The sequence below is a fragment of the Anastrepha obliqua genome, chromosome 2 (assembly GCF_027943255.1).
Source record: "Anastrepha obliqua isolate idAnaObli1 chromosome 2, idAnaObli1_1.0, whole genome shotgun sequence".
Classification (NCBI taxonomy): domain Eukaryota; kingdom Metazoa; phylum Arthropoda; class Insecta; order Diptera; family Tephritidae; genus Anastrepha; species Anastrepha obliqua.
This window is the reverse complement of record NC_072893.1, coordinates 26,371,195-26,393,983: the sequence shown is the minus strand read 5'-3', so window position 1 is coordinate 26,393,983 and position 22,789 is coordinate 26,371,195. Positions and strand designations below refer to the sequence as shown.

At 38.0% G+C, this 22,789-nt stretch overlaps 1 protein-coding gene across 5 annotated transcripts; it reads left to right on the top strand.

Moving 5' to 3' along the window:
• Window positions 1-1,524: 1,524 nt before the first annotated feature.
• Window positions 1,525-22,648, top strand: LOC129238790 (serine protease persephone). 5 transcript variants are annotated; one of them, XM_054873973.1, is made up of 8 exons: window positions 1,525-2,005; window positions 13,791-13,828; window positions 14,005-14,099; window positions 21,262-21,415; window positions 21,494-21,558; window positions 21,644-21,927; window positions 21,992-22,175; window positions 22,239-22,648. In XM_054873973.1, exons 3-8 carry the CDS (start codon window positions 14,015-14,017, stop codon window positions 22,574-22,576), a joined length of 1,110 nt encoding a protein of 369 aa, XP_054729948.1. In that variant the 5' UTR covers window positions 1,525-2,005; window positions 13,791-13,828; window positions 14,005-14,014; the 3' UTR covers window positions 22,577-22,648. The 5 variants fall into 5 exon arrangements, with proteins under 5 accessions (XP_054729948.1, XP_054729947.1, XP_054729944.1 ...); XM_054873972.1 differs by having other exon boundaries at window positions 1,525-2,124; XM_054873970.1 differs by having other exon boundaries at window positions 1,529-1,632; window positions 1,759-2,124; window positions 13,791-14,099.
• Window positions 22,649-22,789: the final 141 nt, after the last annotated feature.

Sequence of the window (22,789 nt, the reverse complement as noted above, 5' to 3'; positions counted from 1 at the left end):
TCTAAAACTGAAGAATATTTACAGATTTGCCAAAGAAACTGGAAAATTCTCGCAGGACTAACTATCTCTATTTCTGTCTCTATTCTGTCTCTATTCTGTCTCTATTCTGTCTCTATTCTTTCCTATCTCTTTCTCTTATACTTTACGCTTTATCAAAAGCTCAGGATGGTTTAGTATGGAGAGGGAAATGTAGCTCATGGCCCACGGCTCACAACGGACCCATTTCGTGGTCTAAGTGGCATCATTGTCTCTATGTGCGATGCGGCTGCCAAACCGAACCTTCTCTGATACGTTTCTCTTTCTCTCCTTGACTATCTACCCCCTTTCCAGAGCTTTAAATACAATGGGCTTTTTAGCCTGAGTGTTTTAGGAGCCACCAAGTCTCCTGGTGCTCCATGGCTCAACCTTTTCAAATTTCAAATTTCAATTTCGAAGGTCAAAAGCAGGCAGTAGCAGTGAAGCAAAAACAACAGTTCAGTGTACTTTATTATTGTTTTGTTTCTCCAGATTCTAAAGCTTTAGAATGCGAAATTCGAAGTTTCAAATTTGTCAGTGGTCAGTGGCAGTAAAAAGTAATCTAAGTTTGATAATTTAAGGCACACTTAATACAGAATTATGACAAAGGTAAAATCAGGTCAGTTCAAATCAATTGATGTGCCTGGGCCAAAGTTGTAAAATTTTATCAAAATTTGAAAGCAACCGTTAAATGCAGATTTTATTCTCAAGGCACAGATGTGTTTTTTATTCTTATAATTAACATGAAGGATGATAATATTTTACAGGGGAATTATATAAATAATGGAATAACCAATTTTCTTTTCCGAATCTCTCACAACTGTACTCAGGCCCAGAGATGTTTTTCTTTTGTGGCAAAGGTTGAGAGACCATTTTTTGCTAAAATATTTATTCTTATGTGTAAGGCGAATATTCTGAATTTAAACATCGAATAATAAATAAGATTTTTTAAATTAATATATTATATCACGACATCAAAGAGATGCTACTGAGTTCTGAAGCGAGTTGATATCGCGAGTGCATGCGCATACTGTTAGTTGAGCGGAGCTTAAAAACTTGAAAGTGACTTCTGTTCTCAATTGAAATGAGCATTTCAGGCACTTATTTTCTCTCAAATTTATGTACGAGTATACAAATGAACTAACTGCCAGTGTGACATGTGATTTAAAAATAAACCAGCAAACCATGCATAGGTTAATTCTGGCATCTCACCTTTTTTGTTATCGCAGCAGCTCAGGCTGCTGGTGGAGATCATTAACTGTAAGTACTCTTGACTTATTTCGTTTCTCGCTCTCTGGTTATTTGTGTTTGTTGGCATTCGTCGCTAATCTGGCCATTGGTTGTACATCTCCCGTATGGCGAACTCTGGTCAAGTTTACCGCTGAAAGCGAAGAAAAAGAAGACTCAATAAACAACGCGAGAGTAAGCTAGTCTCTGCAGCAACAGCAAAGCCAGAGCAATAAGTCGATATGATTTGGCTTGGAGGTTAGTTAGTTTTCATACAGCTGTGACGCGTAATTGTATACAACACAAACGAAACGGGTGCGCGCACGACGCATAAAAATTGTTTTTCGTTTTTTTTTTTGGTGGTTTAATGAACACAATTTCTATATGAAAGTGAGATTTAAATAAGTAAAAGTTCTTCTGCGCACGAAAGCACATATTTACATACTTATGTATTTGTGTATATATGTATGTAAATACTGAAGAATGATTTGCCGAAAAATGAAATGAAATTCTTAGTTGAGATGAAATAATTTCGAATGTGCGAAAGTAATAACCGCGAAACCGGATGGACGGCATATTGAATTCTTTGGAAATACACCGATTTACAAAAATGAAAATAAAAACAGAACTAATCTGAGTGTAAAGCGCTGAAAGTAGCAAAACAGAACGCAAACGCAAAAACAAAACAATAAAAAATAAAAACAAAGCCAGTGTCAGATAGGGCATCTATTGGTAATGACCGAGCGATAAGACTAGCAACATAGTGAGTGAGACGTTGTCCTAATTATTATGAATATACATATATTCATATATACTTAATAATATAAAGACCTACCATAAAATAAATCCCACAGCGTTTAAAAAAACAAGTGCTTTCAAAAGGTAAAGTCCCCTGAGGGAAATACTGAGGAAACCATTTAGACTTAGTTGGTGTATTTAGTGTGCATTAGGGTGGGTAACTTTTATGAATTGATTTTTTTCGACTTTCCAAGCAGATTCGGATACATAAGAAAGAATAATTTTCGATTTAAAGTACAACAAATCTTAAACCAAAATATTTGTAAATACGTAATGTAAAAAAATTTAGTTTAGAAAACAAACTAAAAGAAAAAATACTTAAATCCAAAACAAAAAAAAAAAAAATACACACAATTCCTTTTCCTTTGAAATTATTACTAACAAATTACATATAAATTTTAAAATTTAGAATTACAGTTTTCGAAATCGATTTCGTTCGGGAAACCGTGATACCCCGTAGGAACTCTACCCCCTAAAAGAACTGATTGATCGTTTTTTCATAGGGTTTTCAGCAAGAAGTTGAACAAGAGTAAGTTTTTGACTACCACAAGCGAACAACTGGACATGCAAGTTAGACACTTAGAAAGGCCCTATCAGACTGCCTTTAAAGTGACCTGTCCAGTATCCTTTAGCAAGAAAGACTTTCCTCCCTAGTGGGAGTAAGACGCTGACCGACTTGAAAGAGAAGGTTAGGAGAGTCTTCAATAAATGTTATCAATTAAGGAACTTTCAAGATTACTGAGTAATTTTGAAAGAGTATAAGAAATCCATTAGAGATGCGAAGCGCAACTTTTGGAAAGAGTACTGCGAATCCATTGAATCCGTAAAAGACTCGGCCAGACTCAGCAAGGGCCGTTCTTGTAAAATTCTTGTTAAAAGAGAAAATGCGGAGTGGGCTGAATCTGCAGGCGAATCTTTAAAAATCCTTGTAGATGCGCATTTCCCTAAAAATTCTATTACTCCAGTCTGTAACGAAGACGCGAATCGCCAGGAGGGGTTACTTGCGATGTCCTTGACATCTGTTCTCTCCGTCAACAAAATAAACTGACCAATCGATAGCTTTTCTCCATTCGAATCTCCAGGTATTGATGATATCATGCCAGTGATGCCTCAGAAGATTAATCCTGCATGCTGGAAGAACACCAAGGTGGTCTTCATTCCTAAGGCAGGAAGGAGGGGCCACGTCTTGCCCAAGAATTTCAGACCCATAAGTTTTACTTCCTTTATTCTCAAGGTGTTCGGAAGAGTGATCGACTATCACATTCGAGAGCACTTTGAAGCCAGAATATCTCTAGCTCACCACGCTTACCTGAAAGGGAAATCTACCGAGACAGCCTTACGTGAGGTAGTAGGGATTGTAGAGAAACTTTTGGAGGGAAAATAGTTTACTTTGGCGGCGTTTATAGACATAGAGGACGACATTAATAATGTTACGGCTGAGTCAATTGTCACTGGAAGCTGCACATACGCCTTTAAATCTATGGTCGGCAAAAAATGGGGTCTCAAGCCACGTGTTGTACTTTGGATGTACAACTTAGTGGTTCTGTCAATTTTGACATATGGTTGCCTAGTTTGGTGGGTAGCTCTTCAGAAAGGTTACAACACGACTTAACTAGAGAGAGTGCAGAGAACTGCATGTGTGGGCATCACTGGTGTTTGTAGAACATGTCCCAATGTTGCCCTCAACGTCATTCTGCACTTACTTAACGTAGATCTGCAAGCTGCCCGTGGAGGCAACTTCCTGTTGAACATAGTATCACCTTGAAGTAGATCTTCCCTTCCTTCTCTGTACTTCGCACTGATCTCTCCATCCGCAAACTGGGTTTTGAGCAGCCTAGATTTGGAAGATGGGAGAGCCGGCACGGTTATAAGTACCTCTGTTTTCACTGACGGATCCAACATTGAATCTGGTGTGGGAGTGGGGGTTTTCTCTAAATCAGCCAACATTTCGGTCTCCTCTAAACTGCCGTTGTTAAAGGGACACTACACAATTTTTTTCTAAAAAAGTGTAAGACAGATGGAGTTCTGGTTTATCGTGTGCTATCTCGAAAACACAATGACCTCAATACGATAGAAACAAAACGCTTAAGGTGGCGGGACTCCCCCGCCATTCAATTTCCAAACTCATTGCGATGTTCACTGGTCACGGGGTGATCGGTACTCACGCGGAGATGCTTGGAATTTCGTACTACCCCATGTCCGGCTCTGGCGGCAAGGCGCTTGAGTTTCCTTAGCGTGCCCTTTGGGGATGTCTTGAAGAAATTCTCCAGCCTAGATCACTTTTCTCTCCTCCACTACATCAACCGCACTGGCTGTAGACGGTTTTCTCTTCCCTAAATTTTTTTGCACATTATTGTACATATAATTTGTCTTTTAGCGCCTTAATGAGTTTCTTTAAATACAAAATAATAAATTCTTCTTCAAAAAATCTGTAAGTAAAAGTTTTTATTAAGAAATAACATTCATAGTACTTATTATTATTATATAATATTAAGTTCGAATTTCGGTAAAGCACCAAAATTAAGAAAAAGTTTTTTCTAATATCGGCCGCCCCTCATCAGGCAATGGCAATTGTAAATACAGCTGTGAATATGAAAATAGCAGTATCCTCAAAAAATTATTTTGAAGACATTTATTTTATTGCCGATAAATCATACAAACGAAAATTTCAATACCAAATGCCTACGAAGGGTTAAGGGATTTCAGATGTATAGAATGTATCTGAATAACTCTGGCAACTACATAAATAACGGTTCATTATTGGCGTCATAACGTTTTTAAGTGCAACATTGGAATAGCAGTGACTTCAGTTTTTTAAGGTTCTGCAAGGAATATTAATAAAATTTTTCACACATTTAGATGAAAGGGCGCTGGACGCACAAATGCATTCCCAACCTAAAGCTTTGGCTAACGAGATCACATGGAGAAGTAGACTTTTACCTGACCCAGTTTTTGACTGGACATGGATGCTTCAAAGTATATTTATACCGGTTTAGCCACGACGACAATCCCTATTGCGACTACTGCGACGAAAACGTTATAGAGGACGTTCACTACATATTTTTCACATGATCGCATTCTGCCAAAGAAAAACTCCACTTTGGAGAACCTCCTTCGCCGGAAACATTCGTGCATCATGTGCTGCGTTCGAAGGAAAAGTAGAAAGCAGCATGTGATTTAATTGCCGAGATTATGCAAGAGATGAGGCGTCTGGAAAGACCGCAACACAGCAGCGGCGGCTAATCGCCTACCCTTTACGCGAAGTAATACTTGACGGTAGTCCCGCGGGGAGAAGTGATGGAAATAAACAGGCTCAGCCTGGTTTCAGAAGGCCACTTGTGGGTAACGCGCTAACACAACGTTTATGGAATGTAAAAAAAACACAGAAATACAAACCATCCTTTGATGTTAAGTAAAAATGATTTCCAATGCAATCGAGTTTGTGGAAAATACGGAAAAAGAGGAGGAAAACGAAAAACTTCCGTGCAAGACATTCGCAGAATTGTAAGGTGCTTCAAAGACAATCTCATGAAGTCGGCCATACAAATTAAAAAAGAGGTAAACTTAAACGTTTCTGACATGACTGTAGACTACGTAGAAGACTACCGGAAGCTGGAATAGCAGCACGCAACCCACGAAAAAAGCCACTTCTGACACCCAGAACTTAAAGCAGAACGTTTGGAATTCGCAAGCTCGACAAGTGCCGTACTATTTTATGGACTGCCAAGTCTGGCATGGTTTTGTATAGTGGCATGGGCTTACGACAATATCTTACGTCCACCTGGCACCGAAAATCTGCCACAATTCACACTAAACAGCATAGGGGCTCAAAAATAATTGTATGGGGATGTTTCTCACACAATGGTGCAGGTCCCATACACAAAATTGATGGCATAATGGGCACCAATCTTTATGTGGAAATAATGCAGAATATGATGTTGTGGTATTGCAAAGAGAAAATGTCAATAGAATGGATGTATCAGCAGAATAATGATCCTAAACACAGGAGTCGAAAGGCCAAGGAATGGTTTCGCGCAAACAAAATTGAGTTTAAGGAATGGCCAGTTCAGTCTCGCGATCTCAATCCTATAGAAAATCTGTGGGGGGACTTAAAAAGAGCTACACGCAATGCCAATCCGAGTAACAATCAACTACTTTGGGAAATTGTTAAAGATGGGTGGCTGAAAATTCCGAAGCAGCGTTGATAGCAATTGATGAGCTCAATGCTCCGCCGTTGTGCACCCGTAATAAAAAAAGTGCGTGTAGCGTAGTACGCATAACAGAAGCGAAACTTTCAAGGCAAACAAAGAAAGAAAGAGGGAGAGACCCGAGAGAGAATGAGAGAGAGAGAAAGAATATATATTTAAATAAATTCACAACATTTGCAGAGAATACAAATAGACAAAATTTACAAAACACGGAGCAGGGTCGACCGGTGTAGGTAAACGCCGGACACAAACCGTGGCAACAATGCGTACTACTCCGAGCGTTTATCACCTGCACAAACTCAGCGATTCCAGGACCGCAACGGCACAAATTACCACAAGCCAATACCAATACATCCGACGCCGGAATGGATAGCATTTTATAGTACGCACAAGCACTAGCCAGGAAACGGAAATAAGCGCCAAAAAATAGGCACAAAAAAAAAGCCAAAAAAATTGGGACCAAAAAACGCCTCAAACAGTAGACACCAAGGAAATATAACGCCAAAAAGTAGGCACCAAAAATATATTTCCTACAAGTTTGCAACAACAAACAAGCGACAAAAAGTAGGCAGTGTTAATTCTCACTAGAAAGTAGAAATCACAAGGAAAAACTCAGGAAAAATAGCCTAAAGTGTATCTACGATATATCATATTATATAAAAGGTATAGCTCTCTCTCTCTCCTTTTCCTCTACGTTATATCTTTATGCTCTCTCGCGGAACGAAAATGCCCAAAACGTTGCATGGCCTTTAAATTTTACTCTCTATTTTCGCTCGTCCATCGACGCCTAAGAAGTTTCACTTCAAAAATTGGGAATTTCAACTAAATATTAGTTAAAGCTGTGAATCTGCAAACTTTGTAAATAAAGTTCCTTTTTTCAATTTTTTTATAAACTCGGTTAGAGTGCGTTCTTTATATGACCACTGCTATTTTCATGTTAACCCCTAATTTCGATCTTTTGTTTTTAAAAATTTTTTGTTTTCAATATAGAATTGATGTATAGTTCAGTTCAGTTCAGTTAAAGAATAGAAAATTATTTCAATACAAAAAAAAAATTTATATAACAAAGCTTTTTTGAAAAAAAAAAAAATCTTATATTATTTTTGTACTGCTATTTTCTTGTTCGCCACTGTACATACAAATGTAGCTCGCTCCAAATGCCATATACCAAATACCATATTTTATATTCTTTGCAACAAGTAACCGGAATTGTTATCAAAAAACAAAACGATACAAACAAAATTTATTCAAAAATTACTTTCTTCGAATTGGGCTCTATAGAGCGGAGTACAACTGCCCCTGCACTTAATCCAATACTGTGAATACATTTTTCGTTTGAATCCAGACGTCATTCCCTGATATTTTAAGCTTCAGCCACAGAGCAAAAAGTCAGTGAAGGTTTTATCAGGTGAATGCGGTCATTAGTCGTACACAATCTGTGGGAGTTGTTGTTTTTTTGCAAGACAACTTTGGCCGAAGGCTTTGTGCGATGGTGCCTGATGAGTAACGCAATACAAAATCCATGGAATGTGCTTTTAGTTTTTTATTGATACCGTTCATACTACAGATTTAAATAAAAAATAAAGAATTCAAGCGATTTTGCAAAAATATTTTTTTTTTTAATTTTCATTCGATTACATTTTGTGTGGATTATAATTACGGGCTAATGAGGGTAGCCATAGCCACATGTTTGAGGAATCCATACCATCGCGCGTACGCCCTTTTTGGGTGTTTGGCCGAGCTCCTCCTCCTGTTTGTGGCATGCGTCTCAATGTTGTTCCACAAATGGAGGGACCTACAGTTTCAAGCCGACTCCGAACGGAAGATATTTTTATGAGGAGCTTTTTCATGGCAGAAATGCACTTGGAGGTTTGTCATTGCCTGCCGAGGGGCGACGGCTATTAGAAAAATGTATTTCTTAATTTTGGTGTTTCACCGAAATTCGAACCTACGTGGCCATCCATACTAGGCCATAAAAATATTTATATAAGTATATTAGTTGCCGCCATTGACAATGAGCGCAGCTTTTTACGCATTTTCTAAGAAATGATATCGTCAAACTCTAATAAATAGCAACTTTTTCGGAATTTTAAGGCCCCTGAGGTATATTCTGATGAGTTAATTTCCTCTGAATGATGGTTCTATGTACAAAACTCCCGGCGAGTGTGGAAAGTCATTGACTGTCATTCATCTAGAAGTGACCGGAAACGATACTTTTGTATATTGGGTACCAGCCAAACCAAACAATTTGTAGGCGAAATAAAGTGAGAAGGTCTTGCGACTCGTCGGGTAAAAGAGCTTCCAGTGAAAAGTAGTGAAAAGCGTCGAAACAGATATTGTCTTTTGAGGGCAAACTAATGTGATTTTAATATATGAAACCAGGTGTCTCGAACTTGGCTAGTTTCTGTCCTCGCAAGCGCAAAGAACGAAGCAAGGCAAAGTCGGACCGAATTCTATTATACGGGCACTTTACCACCAAGTACTCCGGTTCAAAACACTCGACGAGCGTCTCGCATAGTTAACATAAGAGAGAGGTTTGCGTTGTCTTTCCGAGGAAAAGGGAAAACGGCGCGACCAAATTTGGCCTTTATGTGCGCTTAGAGAGCTTACAAATATAAATCGTTCTTGACTTCGTGAACACCAGGGTGAGCAAGGAAAGGACTTCTGGCTCTGGAATTAGAAAATTCAGAATCGACTGGTCGATTTCGCTAAAAAATGGTAGTTGGTAGCACCCGGTTCCATTACAAAATATTAATTACGGAGGTCTTTTGATTGAAAAACTTAAAAGAAAATCGATCATGCTGCGATTGGCGGAAGCCACACTTCCAGTGCTTTAAATGTTCGTACGTCCTTGGACTTTCATGGGCTAAGCATCGACTCGAATTAGTTCTTGGTGTTATAAAAAATGCACATAGCCACCAGATTCGCTACTCTCTACTATTAGGCTCTAGCTTTTGCCCTCAAAAAGTACTGCCTTACTTTATAAGTTCCTTACTGTGACCGTACTATTCTGTGGAGCAGAATGGGTAGCAAGATTCTGTGGAAGATTTATGAATTTTTGGGCGTTCGTGACGATAAATGTCTCAGGCGATGTAACTAATGATGAGTTAGCAGTGTGAGCTTTACAGGGATTCAAAAACTTCAGCCAGAAAAGATGCGAAGTAGTACCTACTTACTTAGATGGTACTAGATCCGTATGTCGGTTTTGGCCGAATCTAAAACATTGCGCCATCTAACTCGATTCGCTGTTTGCTGGCGCCAGTTGGTGACACCGATTGCTGCCAGGGTATGCCTCACTTAATCTTCCCAACGAAGAGTCAGTCTTCTTCGTCGTCCACCAGTGGGTTCTCTCTCGCAAGACTGATGGGCCTGAGCACTTTCGTTCATCCTCGAGACATGGCCAAGCCAGCGCAACCGCTTCACTGTGCCCACATCTCGGTATAGTTCATGCAGCTCGCTGTTCCATCGGATACGTAACTCATTCTCACCTACGCGAAGAGGAACACACATTTTTTGGAGAATTGTTCTCTGGAACGCTCCCAGTGCTTTCTTATCAGTTGTTGTCATCGTTCAAGCTTCTGCGCCATATACAAGGACGGGGATGATTAGGCTTTTGTGCAGCGTTGTTGCCGTTTTTCGAGAAAGGGCTCTACTTATCTATTGCCACTGAGTCCAAAGTTCCAAAGTAACACGTGTTAGAAAGAGTTATCCGTCATTCTGGCTGTTAACATTGGTTCGTGAATAAACAAAGACCTTCACCACTTCAAATTCGTGATTGCCAACAGAGACGTGTTGTCCAAGACGCGAGGACTCTTTGTATGTTGACAGCAGCTACTTTCTTTTTTTTTCTCGTTCACCGTAAGACCCACTTTTTCTGCTTCCTTGTCCAGACTGGAGTACGCTGAGTTGTTCAGGCCGACAATTTCAATATCGCCAGTATACGCCAATAGCATGACACTTTTGTAGTAAATAGTGCCAAAGCGGTTTAACTCAGCGGCAGTTATAATTTTTTCTAGTAGGAGATTAAAAAAAATGACACGAAGGGGAATCGGCTTGTCTGAAACCTCGTTTGGTATCGAACGGCTCGGAGAAGTCCTTCCCGATCCTGACGGAGCTAACCGTAGCTCTCAACGTCATTTTACACAGCCGTATAGGTTTTGCGGGGATACCAAAGTCAGCCATAGCGGCATAGAGGCGAGCCATGTTTCTGCTATTGAAAGCAGCTTTCAAATCGACGAAGAGGTGGTGTGTGTTGATTTGTCGATGCGAAGTAGTACCTGCTCGAAACTTCCAATTCCTTTCGTTTGGGGCATTGGAATAGTATTTTTCAAGCAGAAGTTCTCGAGGTAAGGGAAGCTTTTAGGATGATTAAAAACCATCCACGGCAACTATCGGAAATATGCATTTTTCATATAGTCAAACAGTCATTTTTGATTAAAGTCACAACCAATTCCAAAATCATCGAACAATGCAGAGAAAGATTAAATGCTTTAACGCATACGACAGACATCTCTCTCATCTGAAACCAGGTACAAGGCCATAGAAACATAGAAGGGTATGAGAAAGCTGATGAACTGGCAACTGGCATCCTTTAACTAGTCCGAAGCGGTAGTAATCAGCTGTCCCCGAGACGTGCGTAAGAGGGAGATCTTCGCGCTATTCCAGAAGTAGGCCGTTGGCAGATGGACTAACATGGATATCTGCAAAATAACTAAACAAACGTGGTCCAAATTCAACAAATACAGAACAGACGAGTGGTTAAGTAAGAAAGCCACGAGCAGACATATTCAGAATTGTGTCCACAATGGCCGACCACTGACCTTTGGGAGACCATGCCAGAAAGATGGGGTCACCGTGCAACGATAGATGTAACGTAGAAGATGCAATCAATAAGAATGTAAGGAAACTGTCTTTCACTAAATGTATGTGTGCTGAAGTCTGGATGCTCTATGACATAGAATGCTGGGGGAATTATCGATGGTTAACTTGAAAGAACTTGCCTAAAAGAAAATAAACGACATAGGCAGCTTCAGAGTCAAATGAAGATGGTTCGACTTGTAAAAAGTTTAGGTTCAAGAAGTGGTGCATCAAAATAGCATCTTTTGTGCTAAATGGGTCTGGGCTGTATCACTCAGAGAAGACCTCTACAACCATTATCAGTACCTGCTGGTGGTACCTGAAACGAAAATGGAGAAGGACTTGGCTTCCTTAGTGGCGGTTGGCACGAGGAAGAAAATCGCTGAGGTGGCTATAAAGTGGAAATAAAGAAGTAGAAGAATACAAGCAGCGCTGATGAACAGGGATACTCGTAACAGAAAATCGGACATTCAATATTGAACGAATTTACTTAAAAAAATATAAAATAAATTCCGAAATTTTCATAATAAGCCTCAAAATTTTGCATTAGATGCAGAATTTCCAGAAGGTGCAAATACATTATGACCGATTAGTAACCATACAAATAATAAAGGGTTTTCCAATAAGAGGTGTTTATTGGAGGTCTTTTCCCGTAAAAGATCAATGGTTTCGTTGCTTGTGTGGCACGTGGCGCCGTCTTGTTGAAAATAAACGTTGTCCAGATCAATACCATCCAATTCCGGGCATAAAAAATCGTTAATCATCTCTCGATTGTGCAATCCATTCACCGTAACTGTTGCTCCAGCTTCATTTTCAAAAAACTCTGCCGGACTATATCCGCACAGTCACACGTTGAGGATAGAGAGGCTTTTCAACAATAACTCTAGGATTTTCTGAGCCCCAGATTCGACAATTTTGCGCTTGTTGACGAAGTCACCGCGGTGGAAATGGGCCTCATCACTCAAGATGATTTTTCGATGCAATTCCGGATCATTTTCATGCTTTTCAACGATCCAATCAGCAAAGGCACGACGTTGTTGATGATCGGCCAGCTTGAGTTCTTGTGTTAACTGGACTTTATAAGGGTTAAGACCCAAATCTTTATGCAAAATAGGGTGTAATGACGTTTGTGTAATGCCTAATTCCAAAGAACGACGAGGAATGGACAAATGGACAAACCTGGGTTTTCTTCAACACTTCAACACTCGGCTACAATAGGAATATTTTCGGCTGTTCTTGAGCATCGTGCACGGGTTTTATTCTTCACATCACTAACTTGTCCCAACAGCTCGAATTTGTTCACAAATTTCTGTATTGCGATCCGCCAATGTGCCTCACGATGACCCAAAAATGTTCGTCATACGAAAAACCTTGTTTAATCTGAAAAGTTATGAATTTTGTTGTATTTGTATTTATTTTATTTATTTATTAGAAATATAATTATAAATAACTATTATATATTACATTACGAAAAGCACTAGTAGCTTAGACTATCGGCCTGAAATAATACTAAGAGATTTTTTACTTATTTATAAAAAAAAATATTAGATTAAAAATTATTATGTGTAGGGAATTAATAAACAAAATTATAAAAGATAAACTAGTCCAATTTGATATACAAAATTATAAATTTTCGACATATTTTCTAGAGAAATCTCTTTCAGGTATTTGTATTTAAAGTGTTTTTCAATAGGTGCGCTTCAACTTTTTTCCGATAGGGAGGGCGAACGACGCAATATTTTTTATTTTTCGCTTGTCATTTGTAAACTTCATTAGTATACATTTCATCATGGAACGCTACACACTTGAGCAACGATTGCAAATCGTGCAAATTTTTTATGAAAATAATCGTTCTGTTGCTGCTACTTTAATCCAGATTTTTTCCATAAAATCATCTTCAGTGATGAAGCTCACTTTTGGCTCAATGGCTTTGTCAACAAGCAAAATATGCGTTACTGGGCAGAAAGCAATCCACACGTGATTCATGAGGCACCGTTGCATCCCGAAAAAATCACTGTTTGGTGCGGTTTACATGCCGGCGGCGTAATTGGCCCATATTTTTTCGTTGACGAGAACGATCGCCACGTTACTGTGAATGGAAATCGATACCGCGACATGATAAACGATTATTTTTGGCCGCAATTGAATGGTATGGACTTAGACGACATGTGCTTTCAACAGGACGGGGCCACAAGCCACACAGCACACGCTACAATTGATTTTTTGAAGAGTAAGTTCGATGAGCGCATTATTTCCAGAAATGGACCGGACGAATGGCCGCCGCGCTCGTGTGATTTGACGCCTCTAGACTATTTTCTTTGGGGTTATGTGAAGTCATTGGTCTACAGTAACAAGCCGGCGACGATTTGTGAGCTCAGAGCCAATATTGAACGCGAAATTGCTGGAATTTCGGCCGATTTATGCAAAAGAGTGGTCGAAAATTGGGTTCAACGATTGGACTTCGTAAAACGTGCACGCGGTGGTCATGCAAAAGAAATCGAATTTTATACTTAAATGTATATGTTCAAACTCGATAATAAAAAAAAAGTCAAACCGTTTGTGTTTTATTAAAAAAAAAGTTGAAGCGCTCTTACTGAAAAACGCTTTATTATTGTACTTTCTTATAAAACCGGAACTGGGAAAATGTGCTTACTAATATTTACAATATTACATATTTACTTGCAGACTCTTTTTTACGGTTCAACGACTCCACTTCACCTGAGGTGTGCAATTAATATCACACACACGCACAATTGCATGCGACAAATTCGCTTGACAACACTTACAAACACGCATAAGCACATACCTTTGAGCACCTCAATAATTATTTTTTACATGCAAACTGATTGCTTTTAATTGCCAAGAACAAAAATCAAAAACTCAGTTAAATGTGTTCCAGATACACTAAAATGCGAGAAAGCGATCACTACCCGATGCTGCTACTGATTGCAGGCCTATTTGCATTGCTGGGCATCACGAAAGCTCAAATGGAGGGTAAATAAATATAGAAAATGAAATTTATTATTAATAAAATGCAAATATATTTTACTTAATTTTATTTTAATGGGGTGACAGGTACTAGCATGTAGATGCTTGTTGTTGTAGCAGCATTACTAGTCCCTAATTAAATCAATGCTGGTATTAGATTGTTCTTTAGGCACGAAAAAATGTTGCTTTGATTAGAATATTTTCTACTGCCTACTCGGCAATAGTTAGTTATATTCAATTTTCATTTATTTATTTAATAATTAATTACAGATATTTACATGAAGTAAGTAATTTTTTGATAATCCGGCCCATATGAGTTTAAATATTTTTTGCACGTTTATTTTTCTAACAAAAAAAAACAAAAGAGCGCCCATTTCTCTACTATCTGCAGTAGTTATGGCCACGAATACTTTCAGAACTGGAGCACATGGAGTATATGGGGCAGGCTATCACGCAGCCGTTGCACAGTGGTCCGGCGGCCGGACAAAATTCAATTTTTCAACATTTTTGAAATAAAAATTTGATAATGCAGATGTTTTCTTAAATATTCAAGGCAGATTTCCTCAAAATATTACTTAATTTAAAAAAATTTTCATTGTAGTTTTTTGACTTTAAACATGAAATTGTATGCAAATCGTACTTCATACAAGAGTTTCGTTTTCATGTCTGCAAATAAATATTACCATTTGATTGTTAACTAAATATTAAAAAATAAAAAGATAATTGAATATATTAACGGAAACAGTAATAATTCTCTTAAGTTGTGGTACAAAATCCAATTTTTTTTTTTTTGAAATTTCAAAATTTTTCGAAAATTTTTTTTTAAAGATCATTTTTTCGAGTAGTCCACACCGGTCCACTTGAAATCAACATGAGTGATGTATCCACATATTTCAGCTATGATCTCAAACTGAAACCTGTTGCGCAAAGTTGCGCAAATTAAAAATAATGTAGCTTTTGTGCATTTACCCACAGGCAAAACGTTACATATGGTTTATGCAATTTTGTGTAAAAGACAGAAAAAGACATCACAGACCCCATCAGCATTAAGAGACAACTAATTCATGGGAGTTTAATTAATAAACATGCTTTGCTGCGTATTGGCCAACTCTCCGAAGGGGCTCAGGAAGCACGCAATAAGGATTTGAAAAATTTTAGACAAAACAATACACGATAAATGTCGAGAACTGACACAATGACAGATTTATTAAATGCTTTGTTCATCAGATGTAGTTATAATATCAAAAACTAAGGTTCCGAAAAACACGCCAAAACCATTTTCAAAAAAGGTTCTTGCGCTTTTAAATTTGAAAAATGATCCAGCCTCAGAAAACAGCTCATCAGAAACCGAGGATTCTGAATCATAAAAAAAAAATAAAAAATGAAAAACAAAAAACAACTAAATATCCAAAAAAAATTTAAAAACTAAAACAAAAAAAAAAAATTTAAAAATTAAAAATAAAAAAAAAATTAAAAATTAAAAATAAAAAAAATTTTAAAATTAAAAAAAAAAAATTAAAAAAAAAATCTAAAAACAAAAAAAAAAAATGAGGAGAGAATAACCTTACCGTAAACCTCCACGTGGTACTCTCTGGGGTCGTGAAAAATGTAAAAATAAACTTACCAGCTAATTACTAATTAATGAAGTAAACATGTATTTATAGTATTCAATGAATTTAAAATTTGCTAAAACTAAGGTCAGATTCGTCATCACTGATCCTTAAAACCCCTAAATATATATTTTCAGCTTAATTAAGGGGGGGGTAGGGTCACAAAATCGAAATTTTTTTTCTTCACTCATCTTATAGTAAATCATTTCAAGAATGTTGTGTCAAAATTTTAAGTGGATCGGAGCAGTACTCTCAATGTTATAGCCTTTGTAGGCACTCTACCTCGAATGCGGAGCATCGATAATTTCTCAGAGTCATTTTTTCAAACGCGTTTTTCCCGAAATGGCTTCTTAAAAGTCGGTGCCAATCACAACTCCGAAACTATTCAACCGATTCTTTTCAAATTTGGCACACGTTTTCTAAATCAAAAATACCTCCCCCCTACACTGTTTTTTTTTTATTTTTTGTTTTTTAAGGTTGTTTTTCACTTACAAATATGGCGAAATTTTTCGCCAAAAATGCTCGTTTTACGTTTTTTTGCCACCAAAACTACAAAAATGAAAAAAAAAAAATTTTATTAATGTAGGGGGGAGCATTACGTCATACTTTAACTGAAAAATTCGACTTTTTTAGTTTCAGATGATTCTACGACGAATGCCGATTGGCACCGCAGAGCACCTCTCGAAAAACATATCTCCAAAAAAACTCTGTCATGGGCTTATTTGTCAATATTTTATTATTAATATTTTTTAAGAACTTATTGAAAAGGTGTACAATAACATGTAACTGATTTTATTAAAGTATCTTAAGCCATATTTCTGTAAAAAATTCACAAAAAAAGTGTTTTTTTTTTAGCGCTAAACCCTACCTCCCCCTTAAATGAGTTTTTGAATTTTGTCCGCCAACGCCTTCTGGTCGGACCACTGTGCGTTGGTGCCCTTCGATCTGCATTCGCTGAACTAAGGTGATGTATCCATGAAGCTCACACAGCTCATATGAAGCTCAACACTACAGATTTACCAACAGTAGCTTTGAAAATATCAAATTGATTTTAGAAAGCGTCAATTCAATTTTAGAAAGGCCCATATGAACTTTAGAATGGTCAAATGATCTGTAGAAAGTGTCAAGTGTTCTTTAGAAGGCATCAAATTAAGTTTAGAAAGCATCAAATGTGATTGGGATATGTCAAATGTAATTCAGAAAGCCACAAATGTATTTTGGAAAGCGTCAATAAGATTTTAGAAAGTATCGTATGCACTTCAGAATAGTCAAATGCTCTTTAGAAAGCATTATTTCTATTTTATAAAGTACTCGTATGCACTTAATAATTATCAAATATTCTTTAAAAGACGTCAAATGTAATTTAGAAAACAAGAAATGTATTTTCGAATTCGTCAATTCGATTTTAAAAAGTATTGTATGCATTTTAAAAATAGTCAAATGTTATTTAGAACGCATCAAATGTTATTTAGAACACGTCACTTCGATTCTAGAAAATATCATATGTACTTTAGAATAATACAATTTTCTCAAGAAGGCGTGAAATGTAATTTCGAGGATGCCAAATTAATTTTAGAAAGCTTCAATTCGATTTTAGAAAGTGTCATATGTAGTTTAGAATAGCCAAATGTGTTTTAGATAGTGTCAAATGTTCTTTAGAAGTCGTCAAATATAGTTTAGAAAGCATCAATTGTAATTGGGATATGCCAAATGTATTTTAGATAGCGTCAATAAGATTTTAGAAAGTATCGTATGCACTTCAGAATAGTCAAATGCTCTTTAGAAAGCGTAAAATAGAATTTAGAAAGTAACAAATGTAATTTAGTAAGCAGTATTTCGATTTTATAAAGTGTAATATGGGCTTAAGAATAATCAAATGTTCTTTAAAAGACGTCAAAAGTATTGTAGAAGATGTGAAATGTAATTTAGAAAGGAAAAAATGTGTTTTAGAAAGCTTCTATTTGCTTTTATGTGAACTCTAGAACAGTGAAATGATCTGTAGAAAGTGCCAAATGTTCTTTAGAAGGCGTCAAATATAGTTTAGAAAGCATATAATGAAATTTGGATATGTGAAATGTAATTTAGAAAGCAAGAAATGTTTTTAAGAAAGCGTCTATTCGATTTTATAAAGTATCGTGTGTACTTTAGAATAGCCAAATGCTGTTTAGAAAGTGTCAAATGTTGTTTAGAAAGCGTAAAATATAATTTAGAAGGCAAGAAATGTGTTTAAGAAAGCAGTATTTCGATTTTCTAAAGCATAATATGAACTTAGGAATTATGAAATATTCTTTAAAAGACGTCAAAAATAATTTAGAAGATGTCAAATGTAATTTAGAAACCAAGAAATGTATTTTAGTAAGCGTTTATTCGATTTTGAAAAATTTCGTATGTACTTTAGAATAGTCAAATGTATATTAGTTTAGAAGGCATCAAATGTTATTTAGAAAGCATCACTTCGATTCTAGAAAGTGTGATATGTGCTTTAGAATAACACAATTATCTTAAGAAGGTGTAAAATGTAACTTAGAGGATGCCAAACTTATTTTATAAAGCGTCAATTAAATTTTAGAAGGTGTCGTAGGAACTTTAGAGTAGTCAAATGCTTTGTAGAAAGCGGCAAATGTTCTTTAGAAAGCGTAAAATATAATTTAGAAGGCAACAAATGTATTTAAGAAAGTAGTATTTCGATTTTATAAAGTATAATATGGACTTAAGAATAATGAAATATTCTTAAGAAGTCGTCAAAAGGAATTTAGAAGATGTCAAATTAATTTCGAAAGTCACAAACGTATTTTATAAAGCTTCAAAAAAACTATATTGGTTTTTGCACTCAGCGACCCATTTCACATTGGAATTGGATGGGTTGCTGCTTGGCGAAAAAATTAATTAATAATTTGTAAACCAGTGTAGCCCTCCTACACACTTTCTCCTGAGCGTCTAGATCTTTCCAAAGCCCGCTTCAACAGGTTTGATTCTTGTTTGCTCTTGTTTTTCTGTCCTTCGAGGGTGCGGGAAGGTTAGTTTGGGACAGATTAAGTTTAGAAGACACACACCAATGGGACTTGCTTAGATATGAAATGTGTAAAGATTTATTATGATACCAAAAGCTTAGGAGGAAATTAAAATTGTGTTAAAATGGTATTAAAAGGCAGGAAAATATAAGAGAAAGTGAAAGCGATTTGCACCTTTGTTACGGCACAAGCCATCCTCCCTTGACAGAGAGATACTGCGACACTACATCTTCTGGTAGTCATCTAGAGCATACAATCAAAGGAGTACCGAAAGCTCTTTGCTAAAATTTCTACAAAACAAACATTCTTCAATCCTTCCAATGAACATAGATGGACGCTTTCTTGAAGGACTGAATATTCTTAAGATGGAAACTAGGCTATCTTTGTTACTTTTTAGCATCGATTTTTCTTTAGTATTCAATGAGAAAAATGTCTCCTATTCAGCTGTACCCAGGCCAGACGAGAGGGGGGGACATCGGGTACTTTTTCCCCCGGGCCCGGAGTTTTCAGAGGGGCCCGGACTCGAAATTATACGTATTTATATGAATTAGACATAATTGGAAAGAGCCCGCATTTGCAATTTTCCCCCGGGGCCCGGATATGCTCCCTACGGCCCTGGCTGTACCGAATATATGCTCAATATTAAAGATGGGTCTTTTATTACCTTCATTTTTATGCTGGGAAGTTCTTCCGCTTACTCTAAGTTGATGAAGAAGGCAGCAAACTGTGTGCCATCGTGTGAACTGCAGGGCTGCTCATCTACTAGTCCCTACAAAAGTATCCCGCAGTTAGTAGGCAAAACAGAAGATTTTTATTTAAACAAAAACAATTAGTTAATCACTTATCTATTCGCCGTTACTGTTTACCACCTCTGGCCACGTCTCAACCAATTTGTTGATGCCATTTCGCCAAAAATCGCCTGGTCTGGAATTAAAGAAGTTGTTGAGCCAGTTTTTAAGGATCTCTTAATTAACGAAGGTAAAATCCTTCAAATGATTTGACAGGGAGCGGAAAAGATGTTAATTGGTCGGTGCAAGGTTTGGAGAATACGGCGGATGCTGAAGGAACTCCTATTCGAGCTCTTGGAGTGCGGCTTTGATGACTTGTGCAACATGGGGCCTGGCGTTGTCGTGAAGAAGTATGGTTTGACCATGTCGATCAGGTCTTTTCAATCGAATAGCCTCATTCACGCGGTGCAGCTGGGCAATGTAGAGCTACTTGTTGACCCTGGATTTTCTTTTCGAGCATTTCCCAGTGCATCCTGCCCTCTCAGTCCCACCAAACACACGTCATGACCTTCTTTGGATGAAGATCCGGCTTGACCTTGGGTTTGGCGTCTCTCCTGGAGCCACCCACCCCTTTCTTTGCTTCATAACAAAAGACTCATGGTACAGACACCATTTCTTAACTCAGCGCTGTTTATGAAAGCGTGTTGCTCGATGGCGGGCGAGATGCTGAGAAGTAATTTGAAGGCGACTTTCTTTGTTTATTTCTTGTTGAGCTCGTGAGGCTCCCAAGCTCGCAGACTTCCAAATCTCTCGGTAAATCTCATTGAATGAAGGTGATTGAGAATCCTTTTATGATTGCAGTTCATTATTTCCTCCAATTCACGACTGGTTTGGTGACTGTTCTGCTTCAAAAGTGATTTGAGACGCTCTTCATCGAATTCAGGAGGCCTTCCGCTGGGTGATGTGTCATTGACATTAAAGTCACCATTTTTGAACTTTTCACACCATTTCTGTGCTGTAGGCTCACCTATGACATAAATAAAATAAAATATAACAACGCTATGAACTTATTCCCCAACCCAATAGTTTCGGTTGGGTTGTTAGGGCAGAGATCACCCCAGCACACACCTGCTGAAAGTTGAGCAACCTCCAAGGCACATCAGCTAACTTCTGGACATGAAAGACAAAGCTTAGCATTAAATACACCAACTGCGGTACATAACGGACAATAAACCACATAAATCATTGGCAGCGGCGATAAATTAAACTCCAATGCGGGCAAAAGCTTAAGTTATCTTGTGAAATCCGCACAGTATACTGACACGACTGCGCTCTGTATATTGTGGCAAGTTAAACTCATACTTCTCCAGGAGAGACTATACGCACCGAACGTATGTTCTGTATATAAAGAAGAATCGCATGATACTAACCACCGCTTCTCACGACGCAAATCAGCTCATCTAACTTCCCTGCCTTTGTGATCCGACCCCATCGAGTAGTGAGTTTTCAGCGTGCACCGCTAGATGAATTAATGGTAATTGGAGTCTAATCTAGGCAGGGTTTAGTAAGACTCCTACAATAACAAAAACCATTTGTGTTGCCAAATGGATTGTAGGGAGTGCGTAGGTTCGAGTCTCCGTGCATGAAACAGCCAAATGATAGAAAACGTTTTTTCTAATAGCAGTCGCCCCTCGACTGGTAACGGGCAACCGCCGATGTACTTCCGCCATGAAGGAGCTCCTCATAAAAAATATTTGATATTATCTAATATTACTTATTTTTATTATAGACAACGTATTGAAATCTATTCTCGATTTAGTAGGTGATCCATGTCAGATAAAAGGTAATATGGGTATCTGCACTGCGTCAAGCAAATGTCTGGACCTACCTTTGCTTATGAACCAACTGGGCTTGAAAATACGCGATGTAAGCCGCTGCGGCTTCACTCCATACGAGGAAATTATTTGTTGTCCGTAAGTGTATCCAAAACACAAACCATCTCAGGGCCAATGTATGTACTTCCTTTAGAATGCTTCCTTTGAATTTTGCAGAAATGCGCCGAATACACCTTCTACAACTATCAGAACACGCTCAGATGAACGCCCAGCCGTAAAAGGTGAGTCTACCAAATAACACATCGCTACAACCATTTGAATGTTTTCTAATAAATTATGATTGGATCATCTCTCTCACACGACTAGCCTGTGCTGAAATTGACGCTCAGCTGCAACCTCTGCTAACACCGCACATTCTGGGCGGCACACCCGTAGATCTCGGGGAATACCCGCACATGGTGGCGATCGGGCTGAGCACTACGGACGATGATATCGAATACAATTGTGGCGGTACTTTGATTGCGAAACGCTTCGTTTTGACGGCGGCCCATTGTCTGGTGACGCGTCAGAAACCGGTAACGGCGCGTATGGGTGTGGTGAATTTCACCGACCCCGAACAAATGCGAGAAGCTGTCGAGATCCCAATTAAGGTAAATTTACTTACATAGTGCGCCCGAGCTAACATTCACATATTTACCACCCATTTTGCTTTAGAAAATTCACATACACCCGGAATACTCCAGCGCTAGTGTTTACAATGATGTTGGACTGCTTGAATTGGCATCGGATGTTGTTTATACCACCAATGTTTTTCCGACGTGTCTTTACACCGAACCCGAAGATCCACCAGCCAGCTCTGTGCTCTATGTCTCTGGCTGGGGTGTGATCAATAAGAGAAGTAGGCTTGCGTTGAGAGCTTTTTTTAATATTTTTTACAATTTTTTTCCATATCTGCTTTCAGCGCGTGAGAAGTCCAATGTTTTGCTTAAGGCTCGACAGACCATCGTCGAAAACAGCAGATGCAATGAAAGTTTCGTAGACAACGGCTTGACGCGTAGAATCAGTGTTGGCATTATTGACAGTCAGATGTGTGCCCATGATCCTGGCCTAACAAAGGATGCATGTCAAGGCGATTCGGGTGGCCCACTGATGTTGGTGGTGGACGAAGCGTTAAGCAAATTTCGTGTGGTTGGTGTAATTTCGGCTGGTTTCAGTTGTGGCAGCTCAACTCCTGGTCTTTATACGCGTGTGAGCGCGTTTCTGGACTACATCGAGAGCGTCGTTTGGCCAAGTGGATAAATTTATTGCCGATCCGTTTTATTTTGTAGATATTTTTTGATAAAAAATACAAAAAACATAGCAAACGATAAAGTCCCGAATTGCCACTTATGTTAGGGACATTTAAAAAAAAATTTTCTTATATAATCAAAAAAAATCGATTTTGAGCCGAAAAGCAAAATTGCCGATAATTCTTGAAAAAACATTTTTTCGGGCGAACAAAAAAATACGTGT

Excerpts from the sequence above, each read along its gene's own strand:
- LOC129238790 (XM_054873969.1), top strand. The coding sequence starts at position 13,994 with ATGTGTTCCAGATACACTAAAATGCGAGAAAGCGATCACTACCCGATG. Across the intron at positions 14,100-21,261 it reads CACGAAAGCTCAAATGGAGG|TAGGTGATCCATGTCAGATA; the intron begins GTAAATAAATAT and ends TTCTCGATTTAG. Across the intron at positions 21,559-21,643 it reads TGAACGCCCAGCCGTAAAAG|CCTGTGCTGAAATTGACGCT; the intron begins GTGAGTCTACCA and ends TCACACGACTAG.